The sequence below is a fragment of the Danio rerio genome, chromosome 17, assembly GCF_049306965.1.
Source record: "Danio rerio strain Tuebingen ecotype United States chromosome 17, GRCz12tu, whole genome shotgun sequence".
In the NCBI taxonomy this organism is placed as follows: Eukaryota; Metazoa; Chordata; class Actinopteri; order Cypriniformes; family Danionidae; genus Danio; species Danio rerio.
Genome location: NC_133192.1, coordinates 32,045,004 through 32,058,181, shown reverse-complemented (window position 1 = coordinate 32,058,181; position 13,178 = coordinate 32,045,004). Strand labels below are relative to the sequence as shown.

Sequence of the window (13,178 nt, the reverse complement as noted above, 5' to 3'; positions counted from 1 at the left end):
TTTTTTTTTTTTTTTATAACATTTGTAGATTCTAAAGAGGCCATTATAACCATATACAGGATGTGAATCGTTCTTTGAAGACCATTTTAATAATTTAAAGACATTTTTACACTGATCTCAAATCGCAGAATAAAATCTCTAATAAAACAGTAAAAATAAAATAAAATAAAATAAAGTGCACATTTAATCAGTGTTAAAGACCCTTAAACATGGCCATTCTTGAAGCACTCTTGTTGCAACTGCAAGGTTTTTAGTACAATGATTTAACCATCTTGCAGTTTATTTCGCTGTTAAGAATTGTGTAAGAGTTACATAAGACCCAGTCTCAAAGTGTTTTTAAAAAGGTAAAAATTTGACTTGCAAGCTTACAACATTAGTTATACATTAAAACAGAAAATATATAAAAGGTGTGCGCTTTTCCGAGCTGAGGAGCTCCTCTCTAGGCATGTTGTGTATTTATTAGTAGCAGCAATGAATGATTCCAGTATAACAAGAGTCTCATTATTAACATACAGTATCTAAAACACTATAATACACTAGTAAAAATATCAGTTTAAAAGTCTGACTTTCTAAATGTATACCCTTTTATTTAATTATCATGAAAATAATATTAAAAGAAATGTAAAAGCAGGAACAAAATCATGAACAAATCAGTTTTTGCTGTTTCCTCTTGTTGACTATGCTGAGAGGGGACTGCATTCCTCCTTGATAAAGGTTGCTTCTGTGTTCTGTGTAGACTTCCGTGTAGGCTTGATGGACCCACTGACAATAAAAAAAGACATTTATATTTAATGTATGATGAATCCAAGAACTCACATACTCGTATTTATACTTTTTGTATTTAAAATATCAGCTAAAACATTTGAGCTCAAAGCTTGTTCACCAGTTTGAAAAGAGGGGCGAAAATGAAAAAATCATGAAGGGGGCAAAAACTGAAAGTTTCCTTGTGCTGTTAAATTGCATCTGTGAAATGGTTCTAATTATTTCGCCTTCAACTGCAAGCTTAAACGGGTATAGCTGTCTTTTGGCTTTACTGAATACTATACAGTAGCTGTCAAGATGGGGGCAAAAAAGTTGTCATTGCATGAGCATGAGATTTTCTGATAGGCTTTACATCTGACAACATGCCGCACACGAGTTTACACAAGTCTGACATACTGTACCACTGACCTGGAATTCAAAACATTCCATACAGCATGTATTCATGTTTGTTTCACAGCTATTAAAGCTGTTCAGCTATTAAAAATCCAGGGCACTACTATTTACGTCTGACTTTTAATATGGCTGGATTAGTATAAAATAACCTATTTACACTCACGTACCATTTTTAGGTACAGTACATCTGTTCAACTGCTTGTTAATGCAAACAGTAATGAGCAGTCACATGGCAACAAAAATGTATTCAGGCATGATAACATGGACCATTTAAATAATAATAACAATATATTATGTGTGTTCAGAAGCACTGTGCGTTGATGTATATCTCTCAGATGTACTTGATGAAGAACAGGAGCATCCAAGGTGTATGTCAGTAGGCTACTGGGCACTACACGCACATCATTCTCATGAACATGCACAATATACTGACACTGAGGAGAAGAAACTGTTGAATAATAATGAAGTTACGAGAATCCTTTAGTGCGCACATGAAATTAAAATAAGGACTTGTTTTACATGCAGACAAAAGGAGTCTCGTAGCTTTACTATATTCTGAATGAACCACTGACTTTGTGTTTGATACCTTTCTGGAGTCAGAAACCTTGCTGTCTATGGAGGATGAGGGAGCTCTCAGATTTCACCTAAAATATCTTAATCTGTTTTACAAAAAGAATAAATGTTGAACTTCCAGCAGGTCAACACCCTGTGGCATAGCTTAAATCATCTCAAATGTGTTTCTTGAATGTAGCTTTGAGTTCTCCATACTCAAAGGAGCTTCACAGTCGCCAGACCTCAATATGGGGTGTAGCAGAATCACAGATGTGGATCTAACAAATGCTGTGAGTGATGCTGCTAGTGAGTGTAATGTATGCATATTACTAATACAATTTCATATTAGTAACTTACCATGCACAGCATGAGAGCTTAAGTCTGGGCTGTTTTTCACATTCATGTACTGTGTCTGGTAAAGGGATGCCACTGGTCTCCGGCAGTAACAGGCACAGAGCTGCGCCAATGATCGGCCCACCGCTGTAAGAGATCATGGCTGGCAGAGGAATCCCGCCCTCAGGGCTCATCACCGCATTTATAATACAGGCCACTCGGTAACAAAGACTAACCACGCCGACACACTTCTGCCTGAATAGTGGAGAATAGTTTGTTAGTAGCACAAAGACATCCATTAAATGTGCATTCCAAATGTAAACGGTGGAAATTAAATTGAAATAATTGTGGTGTTGCCAGATTTGGCAATTTTGAATTTGACCATGAGGGTCAGAATTGAGACTAGTTTCGAATCTGTTTGACTTTTTTTTTTTTTTAAACGTTTACACTTTGTGGCTAATTGGGTAAACAAAAAGAAACCTAAAGTGTGAGCATGTACTCAATCCAATCAGTCATCATGATTTTGCTAAATGCATATGCCTTCTGCTGAAGTGGCTGGTGTTGGTGTGAGTAACCTGCCCTTTTAGCCAACTAAAGTACACCAGTGATGGTCTACATTTGTGATAAGTCTTGAGTGATGGGTTTTTAACACTATAATGTATTTGTTAAACTTCTAGCTGTGTGTTAGTGATTGTTATGCTAAAGAGGCATGAATTGTTAAGTCATAGTTACAGTAAAGGGTGGTAGAGCAAAAATAACTCTGATAATTGATTGTTCTGCTTGAAGTTAAAGTGCAACACAAAAGTAATCCATTAACATGGTCATTCTTCTTTTGTTTAACATCAATGACATGTTTGGGTTGTTATGATATTCACACTAATTACGTTGTTATTCTGTTTGCTTGTACTGTTTGTCTTTCCTTTTTTTGTCAGAACTTGGAGGGAAAATAACTATGAACAATAACCAAAGATTTTCAGTTTAGACCAAAATCTTTCTGTCTTGTGATGAATTGAATGTTAAACTATGCTCAGATAAAGGTGCCATATAAAGCATTGGTTCAATAAGTTACATAATATAGTATGTCTCTTAGGTAAGTAGAAACTGTTTTATATGCTCATTTACCCCAAGAATCAGAAGTTCTTTATGGACCTTATTTGGAATGTTCTTGAATATTAATGGGCCGTTTTTCCTGGGGTTTTACACTCATTGAATTTACATGAGAATGAGGAAACAATTGTGCATTTCTAGAGTGCTCAGCATGTACAAGTACAACTCCCACAAATTTCTCAATTGGTGCATATACATTTGATTAGTCAGTACTGAAGCCAAATCTGGAGCTAATCTAACAAACTTACGATAATGAGAAAAGTTATGAGAAACAAATAATGAGAAAATCAAGAGAAACAAAAAAATATATGCAATTTAGTTAAAATTTTGTAGTTTGTAATTCTTTTGCATTATTTAATTTGAATGTAATTAATAAAATTTAAATGTATTTTTCCATTTCTTAAGATGTTCTTTGACTAAAATATTTTTTAATAAATATATTTGTTTAATAAATATGTTTTGTTAAAATGCATCAATATATATACAGTGCATTTGGAAAGTATCCATAGCTCTTCACTTTTTTCACATGTTTTTATGTACCAACCTAGTTTCAAAATGGATTAAATTCATTTATTTCCTCAATTCTACACACAATTACCCATAATGACAGTGTGAAAAAATATTTTTGGAGATTGTTGCAAATTTATTAAAAATAATAATAATAATAATAATAATAAAAAAATGAAAAATCACATAAGTACATAAGTTTTCACAGTCTTTACCATGAAGCTCTGAATTGAGCTCGGGTACATTCTGTTTCCACTGATCATTCTTGAGATGTTTCAGCAGCTTAATTGGAGTTCACCTGTGGTAAATTCAGTTGATTGGATTTGATTTGAAAAGGCATACACCTGTCTATATAACGTCCCAGGGTTGATAGTGCATGTCAAAGCACAAACCAAGCATGAAGACAAAAGAATTGTCTGTAGACCTCCGAGACAGGATTGTCTTGAGGCACAAGGCTGCGGATGGTTACTGCTTCTCTGAAAGTTCAAATGAGCACAGTGGCCTCTATCATCCGTTAGTGGAAGATGTTTGGAACCACCTTTTTTCTTAAGCTGGCCGGCCATCTAAGCTGAGTGATCGGGGGAGAAGGGCCTTAGTCAGGAAGGTGATCATTAACCCAATCGTCACTCTTGTCTGAGCTCCAGTGTTCTTCTTAGGAGAGAGGAGAACCTTACAGAAGGACAACAATTTGTGCAGCAATCCACCTGTATGTTAAAGTGGCCAGACGGAAGCCACTTCCCGCCTGGAATTTGCCAAAAGGCATCTGAAGGACTCTCAGAGCATAACTCTCAAACAAACAAACAAACAAAACTCTCTGGTCTGATGGGACTAAAATTGAACTTTTTGGAGTGAATGCCAGGTGTTACGTTTGGAGGAAACCAGGCACCGCTCATCACCAGGCTAATACCATCCCTACAGTGAAACATGGTGGTAGCAGCATCATGGTGTGGGGAATTTTTTCAGCTGCAGGAACTGGAAGACTAGTCAGGATAGAGGGAAAGAGGAATGCAGCAATGTACAGAGACAACCTGGATAACCTGCTTTAGAATGCTCTTGACCTCAGACAGGGGCAACGGTTCATCTTCCAGCAGGACAATGACCCAAAGTTATATCTATGGAGTGGCTTAATAACAACTCTGTGAATGTCCTTGAGTGGCCCAGCCAGAGCCCAGACCTAAATCCTAATGAACATCTCTGAAGACATCTGAAAATGGCTGTACACCGTCGCGTCCCATTCAATCTGATAGAGCTTGAGAGGTACTGCAAAGAGGAATGGGCAAAAATTCCCAAAGACGGGTGTGCCAAACTTGTGGCGTCATATTCAAAAAGACTTGAGGCTGTCATTGCTGCCAAAGCTGCATCAACAAAGTATTGAGCAAAGGCTGTGAATACTGATGTACATGTGATTTTTCAGGTTTTTAATAAATTTGCAAATATTTCAAAAAATAATTTTCACATTGTCATTATGGGGTATTGTGTGTAGAATTTAGAAGAAATTAATTAATTTAATCCATTTTGGAATAAGACTGTAACATAAAAATGTGGAAAAAGTGAAGTGCCATGAATACTTTCCGGATGCACTGTATTACCCATATTCACTGAGAAATGGATTAAAATATTCATTTTTAAAATAGGGTGTACTCATACATGCTAAACACTGTATTTACTGAACTCTTATTATTTAACAATGCCTAAGTATACCAGGATTTTCTTTATAGGAAACTTTAAGTATTGGTGTACACTGTAAAAAATTCAGGGTTCCACACAATTCATTCATGTTATCCAAACATCGACAAATCAGTGACCCAACAAATTAAGTTAGTTATTAACAATTAGGTTGATTGAACATAAAACAATTAAGTTGTCTAAAAAAATGTAAAGAATTGTTGTTTCAGCTCATTTTAAAGAAGTGATTTGAACAATCATTTTATTGGATAAGATGTGAAACTTTTTAGAATCTTTATAGTTAAGAGTGTAATTGTTAACTATCATTTATGAAATTCAGTTAAACTTTATCACTTTGGTCTGTTATAGGAAAATCAATAATTTAAAAACTCAGTTAAACTTTGTAACGCTTAATGTTATAAAAGAGTCAGTAATAGGTTGCAGACCTTGGCAGTCGAAAAACAAATCTTCAAAGGTTAGAAACAACTTCTTATCTGAACACTTCAATTAAGTGTGGGAACAATTTTATCTCTCCTTTTGTCTGGTTCTGTGCTGTCTGCTCTCTCACACACACACTACTGCTACATTGCACAAAATGTTATGTAACTGATGAAAGAGTGTTTTATAATGTCTCACATGATTCAGCATATTACGCTGAATGTCCACCTGTATCAATCCAATATCCCAGTAACAGTGCCGGAAATGCCGCAGATACTTATACAGTATGTACTCTCTCAAATACCTACGATTAGCATATAAATGGAAAGCGATGGTCAAATATTAAAACTACAAATAGCATTTAATTTCATGTTCTCTAGTTGTCTGTGAGATATTTAAACATTAACTTTCAAAATGATATAACCAACCATATTTGTTTTGACAAAAACCGAATACCTTATTACAGTTGGGAACAGCTCAATCCCATAGAGCGTAGACACACAATAGGTAGACTGCATACACAGCTTGCCCATCAGTGCCAGAGTCATAACAAGAGCTGGCATGTCTGTACAGAAAAAGAGAGGAGTGTTCATAACAGTCGCATTATTCATCAATTACTGCACCTACAGTAAGTACTAAACAATATCTGATCATGATCAAAGTGTGCTTGTGTGTTTTATTTCACGGTCTCTCACTGCAGAATTTGGACACAAGGAGGGACAGCATACAGGAAATGCCACTGAGGAACAGGGAGCCCATGGTGAATGGCCTGCGGCCCCATCGCTTTAACAGAAATGGAAGCAGCAAAGAAGGAGCCTCTGATAGTCCAGAGAAAAACTGTGCCAGATAGATATTAACTCCGAAACTTCCAATACTGAAGCAGATCCCATAGTATGTGAGAGCAGACGCAAAACTGTAAAAGATCATGTGAAAAATTGATACAGGTTGATAAAGGAAACTGAAAATATGCTCAAATATGGTCAATAGTTACAGAGGACATCAGCTTTTATATTGTCTCCAAGTTTTATTATTTTTTTGTAAAGACAGTTCAGTTGAACCATTCAGGCAAGCTATTTACTCTGAGAATATGCAACCACATTCCTCACAGACAAACCCTTTGGGGCTACATAGCTGAAAATCTTTAAAACCACAGATGCGTTCAAGTCTGTATGTACGTACGTATGTGTGTAAGTATATATATATATATATATATATATATATATATATATATATATATATATATATATATATATATATATATATATATACACTTCAAATGTTTACTACTGTATATAAAATGTCCTTACCCAATATAGCTCATGATAAACAGGCGAAGCAGTATAATAGGTGACGTAAAGTTGGTGAAATTAGACCGTGTTTCAGTGGAGGATTTCTCTGAAAGTGACTTCTGCGCCTCATTGTCCACAGAGTGCAAAAGCTGTTAATGAAAGGAATGTGCCATTTATGTCAACACAAGTTGAAACTGATTGTACTTATGATACTTATTTAAGTAATTCTGAATGAGAATAAGTTCATGTCTTACAAGATCCAAGTAGCGCTTGTCTTTAGAACTTCTATTCTGATAGCTCTCGAGCGTTTTCATCCTCTTATTTAGAAGCAGCCATCTCGGGGATTCTGGAAGAAAGCTAATAAAAGCAAAACTACGGTATATAATAATTAAATAAAATTAACAATGTTATCAAATTCACTCTACTTACAAATAAAGAGGTAGAAAGAGGATCTGAGGAATGCCCAGCGCCAGGTGAAACTGGATCCAAGTGCTGGACAAGAAAGCTACGGCGGCCAATCCCATCATTCCCAGACTGAAGATGAAGGAAAACAGTGTGGGTGGCCAGATTCGATATTTAGGCAAGCTCCATTCAACTCCTGTAAAAACAGATAGACACTCAAATTATAGACTGATCAGAATCTATTTAAAAAAATTATTACTATCATCCAATTCACATTGATTTATTAAAGACACTGAAATGTCAGTCAGTGTAACAATAGTTTATAATAGCAAAATGTCTTATACATCAACAAAAATCATTTGATGAAAGTAGATTTTAAGATCACAATGCAGCCCCCCCAAAATATTAATGAATTGTCATACTAAATTATGCTTTTTTGCAATAAATATTTACCAATTAAAAGGCCCACACAGAATCTGCACACACAGAAATCCACAGATTTCCAACACTGAGTCTATTCAGTTGTGTGTAAATTTATAGTTATTCAGTTTTTAATTATTTTTTAGTAATGTTACTAATATGAAAACTTTCATATTTACCTACAGTACAGTTTGAAAAGTAAACATTTCTGTCTTTTAGTAGAGATATGGTAGCTATATTATATGAGATACTTGCTTTGTTTACCAAATAAATGGATCTTCCAGCCACAACCCATCTCTGGGAAACAATCATACACTACGGACAATTTAGCCTACCCAATTCACTTGTACCACATGTCTTTGGACTGTGGGGGAAACCGGAGCACCCGGAGGAAACCCATGCGAACACAGGGAGAACATGCAAACTCCACACAGAAACACCAACTGACCCAGCCGCCGCTCGAACCAGCGACCTTTTTTGCTGTGAGGCGACAGCACTACCTACTGCACCACTATCTTTAGATTTTATTTTGATATAATATTACTACAAAACTTATTTTAAACAATTTAAATAGCTTTCTATTAATCCCCATTAGAAAAAACTGACCACATACTAGTTTGTAATTTTTTATTTAATCAATTTATTATTATTATAATTATTGTTATTATTATTATTATTTTGGAAAGGGATTTCTTGTGGTCTTACAGTGAGAATGAGCATTACTGTACCTAAGCTGTAGGTGCAGATGTGGATGGCACAGCAGGATACACCACTGATGGCGCGTGCAGTCAGATACACGGGCACATATGGCAGAAATGCCACGATAACAGTAGCGACTGCGTGGATCGCTGTGCAGCAGATGAGAAGTATTTTCTTTCCATACCTGATTGAAGTAAAACATCATACAATAAGTCGTTTCTGTAATTAGCATGTAATACTGACTTTGAAAATTGAAAACTACCAACTTGTCAGATAGAGCTCCACCGATTAAAGAGCCAACGAGTAAACCCGTCATGTATGTGGCTTGTCCATGTGCAAAATGATTCGCCTTGTGACACGTTTGACTCTGTTGCAAAAGAGGTACTGTGTGTAACTTTAAGGCACCGAATACACGTGCTGGGCTTTAAATAGGATAAACATTGTGCAATCAATTACTCACACTGGTGGGGTCGCTGTGATTATCCGTCCAACTTGCAAATATGGAAACATTACTATCCACTGAGCGGTTCAAAGTCTTGGTCGCTATATCCACACTGCAGGGTGTGATATGTAACGTGAACACGTCCACGAAAAATGTAAAGGCTGTAAAAAAGATTGGTAAAGTAAGGATGGCAAAAACATGTCTTTGCAGCGTACCAGCAAGCCGAGGAAAAGCGGCGGCGTCCTTCTTCATTTCACCGGCTGGTAGCTGAAGTTTCCTTGAAGAGTACTTTCCCTAAGAGCAGGAACGAGTACTGGTCCGGTCAGCTTTTTGGAGGTGTAGCCTACATATTCCTGTCACTCTTTCTGTCACTGACTAGGCTTCTGAAGACGTCTTCTCTCCTCCCTCTACAAGTCTTTCTGTTTCTGATGGTTTGCATTTACAGTCTGTCAGCAGCACAGTGGCGCAAGGGTTCAAGAAGGGTTCTGTAACGGGCTTTGTTGTGAACTGTGGTTCATTTCAGAAATTAAGTTTTCACTGGGATTTTATTTTTCAAAATATAGCTACAAATATGGAGCTTTTAGGTCCAAATGTTTATGCTACCTTTTGAAGATATACAGTACCACTACCAGCCAAATGACAGCTTTTCTACATTTCTTAAACCACAGCTGTATGGACATATCCTGTCTTTGCAGCGTACCAGCTACTTCCTGTTGTAGTTGGTAGACTAACTAAACTGGTTTTTGCTAAAAATGAAAGTAGCAAAAACATGGATATTGTAGTTAAGCTTTATTGCACAGTAACCGCAAAATAACTGTGGTTTTGCTAAAAAATAAAAATAAAAAAAAAACTGTTGTAAAACTGTTGGCTAGTTATTTAAATGGTAATCAATAAAACTAAGGTTAATATTTGTAAGAGAGACTTTTTGAAAGTTGCTCAATATAATTGACTTATGTGTAGGCCTATTGTACATACCTCAAAAATTATATATGTACTTTTATGGCTTAATCAATATCAGGAGAAAGGGCTACTTTTTAACATTTTTTGTTTCATTTATTTTTCTTTATGCAAATCAGTACTGTGTTGTCTTTCAGAGAGAAGTGTAATGCGATCACATAAATTATTGAACCTGTACAAGTGTGAAATCCAGCATTCAATATCAAGAGCTCAATAAGAATAAATTGCCTATCCCTAAACATCTGGACTGATGCCAAACTAGTTATATAATTATTAACAGTGACTAATGTGGCTGAATTTGAAGGTAGTTTTGTTTTAAATGTTTGTCACAGTGTCAGTGAAGTAAAATACATGTAGTTTGGGGGAATTAAAAATATGTATTTAGGCTGGTGGGACATTTTACCAAAAACATACATTATCACTTATAAAAATGTGAAAGGGCCTGACTTAAGCTTGTCTTCCTCAAAAAAAAAAAAAATAAATAAATAAATAAAATCATACAATGGTGTCTCTTCCTCTAAGTTATATAACCTTAAACACGCATTGCACACATTTCATATTAAATTTAATGTAAATGTGACAGGACTGACAGAAACATGGGGGAAATTGTAAAATAGTATTAATTTGTAGAATATTTATAATTTCATGTTTTTATCAACTGATGTTAATGAAAACAACTTAAACTTTTTTTAGCATAACAAAACTATTAAAGCCGTAGGTTAAATTTAGCTGAGGACAAGGACAATGTTTGTAAATTTGTAAAGTTTTTTATAAAGAACAAAAAACCTGAGAACCAATTGAATCATATAATCCTACACTGATCAGTCCATTTTTGTGGATGAAATACTTTTTATTCACTGTATGTATGTTTTTATTTCAGGGACAGATAATGTATGTTTCTGGTAGAATGTGCCTGTTATAGTGGTAGTAATTTATATATATATATATATATATATATATATATATATATATATATATATATATATATATATATATATATATATATATATATATATACATTTTAAATTAATTTAACAACATATTGTAAAATTATGTTGTAGATTGTGTCATTTAAATGATGTTAATTATTACTACCATGAGCTAAACGAGAGGAACTTACAAGCCAATCAACCACAAATCCAGTATATAATAATAACAACTGTTAATAAATCATAGTCTATGTAGAAATAAAAAGCTATTATGCACACTTTTAAAATTTAAAGAACACAGTCAAGTTTTGTCACAGTCCAAATTTAAAACTGCTTTATTTAGTAAAAAATAAAAAATAAAACATTTCCATCAGAAGACATCCAGGGACTCATTACCGACAACAAAGTGGTATCTCTAAAACAACTCTGTTCTCTAATGTCCTAACAATATTCGGAAAAAAATTAAAACAAGAAAAAGATTACTTAGAAACTATACCTATATTAATCTTATAGGCTACATTAAAAAACTCTTCTCATTGAAATGTAGAGAACTCAGACTCCGTTCTTCTGCAATCGTTACTGACAATAACTGACACGCAATTCCCGCCAACTGCATTGCAAAAAGCCCGCGTGAGTTGCGCCTCTTGATCATCAGCTCGCTCCAGTTGAAGGGGCGACGGAACTGCGAGCGAAGTGTTTGGCTCTCCGGGTGGTCGATAGAAACGGTTGGAAGATGAGTGGCTTTCCTACCAGCCTCTGCTGTCGGTTCCCTAAATCGAAGGACTTGGTTAAATGCTGCTTTTAGTCCTGCAACAGTTTTCATGTAGGGGAACAACCGTGTGAGAACTTCCATTTTGTTTGCTTCCTAGGGATTACATATAACCATAATTAGAAGAACAAAACAACAAACTAAACATAAAACAGTTGTATTTTCTGTAGATTGTTTGATTGAGGCTTGAAGTGATTAACCTAGATCCTTAATTAGAACTGTTCAGTGTTTTTAAACCTACTTTAATTTAAATTGCTGTGACTTGTAAGTGATATAGGCTATTATTTTAACAAAGACATGTTGCAAAAATCACATTTGAGTTATTGTCTTTATAATTTATGTCAAATTAGCAAATTAGTGTTAATGTTGGCCAAGACAAGACCAAGGTTTAAACCTCGCCATGTGCAGGCAGGTTTAAATACCTTAATTTAATAATCCATAACTCATTGTATTGGATATGTTATCATTTTCTACACAATTATACTTCTAAGCTTTTCACTCATCATAGCACACGTGCTGCTGCTGATGTGACAATAAAATGATTTGATTTAAAAACGATTAAGAATCAGTTTCATGACAAGAGTATTTTGTGTTTTAAATAAAACAATTGAGTGGAAAATCTGGAAAATCATCTTTTAAAGATCTAGACATGCAGGCCATTCACACATTTCCTTTTGACACTCAACATGAATATGTTGCATATTCATGGATACGCTATCCATTAAAATTCAGTATTGAATTATTATTCATTTATTTGGATTGCTACAGGAGACATTTAAACATGTTAAGTTTGTTAAATTAAAGTAACAACAACAACTTACCTTCTAGTATAGGGTCTTGTCAAGGTAAAAACACTGGCCTGCACAGTACAGCTGTGTTTCAACACTGTTATATCTCCTTTTATATCAAAAGCTGAATTGTATTCAGGCAAAGATTCACCTGCTCTGCATCCATCAACATCAGTAAACCCTCTGTCTGAAGACTTAAGGTTGTTGTATCTAAAGGTAGATTAATTGCGTAAGGAATCACATGGCTACATGTCTGTGGCCTATTTGGATCATTGGCCCACAGCCCATATGGACTGAAATTTGGAGATTTGCTGAAATGCAGTTTACAGTGCTAAAATACAATAAACCAAGTATATTAATTATTTAATAGATAAATTGTATTAAAAACATAAGATGGTAAACTGGCTACAAAAAGTAGTTTGATGCCCTCAATCTATTCTTAGACATTTTACAGGTTTGATATGGTTATACAGCAAGTTACTGAAAAAAAAACCCGTTAACACAAGACATTACTGACAACATTTTAGTTGTGTAAATGTTTTTCAGTATATTTGGGCTTAACTACTCAACTTAAATCTCAGCAAGGATAATGACATTCAGATGTAATTAACTATGATGTCAATGGAGTGTGTTTTATCTTACTGTACACACTACTGTAAATATAAAGCTTTGATACAACAGCTCTGATACAATAAATGATGCAAATATTTGACAGAAAACAAGTGA

The 13,178-nt window shown here is 34.9% G+C and overlaps 1 protein-coding gene across 9 annotated transcripts; it reads right to left on the bottom strand.

Annotated features, from left to right (window-relative positions):
* Positions 1–166: 166 nt before the first annotated feature.
* On the bottom strand, positions 167–12,683 carry si:dkey-190l8.2. Of its 9 annotated transcripts, none has more exons than XM_073927395.1 (12): positions 12,486–12,683; positions 11,646–11,760; positions 9,028–9,170; positions 8,834–8,934; positions 8,597–8,751; positions 7,476–7,644; positions 7,301–7,403; positions 7,065–7,195; positions 6,453–6,670; positions 6,214–6,322; positions 2,065–2,295; positions 567–762 (listed from the first exon to the last, which is right to left on the bottom strand). In XM_073927395.1, the coding sequence occupies exons 2-12, from the start codon at positions 11,746–11,748 to the stop codon at positions 678–680; spliced, it is 1,548 nt and encodes a 515-aa protein (XP_073783496.1). In that variant the 5' UTR covers positions 11,749–11,760; positions 12,486–12,683; the 3' UTR covers positions 567–677.
* Positions 12,684–13,178: the final 495 nt, after the last annotated feature.

Bases quoted from the DNA above. Each gene is read 5' to 3' on its own strand.
- si:dkey-190l8.2 (XM_073927395.1), bottom strand. From the start codon at position 11,748: ATGGAAGTTCTCACACGGTTGTTCCCCTACATGAAAACTGTTGCAGGA. The intron at 7,404-7,475 runs GTAAGTAGAGTG...TGCTTTTATTAG, and splicing joins CTCTTTCTACCTCTTTATTT to CTTTCTTCCAGAATCCCCGA. The intron at 763-2,064 runs GTAAGTTACTAA...TTTTATTGTCAG, and splicing joins AAGCTCTCATGCTGTGCATG to TGGGTCCATCAAGCCTACAC.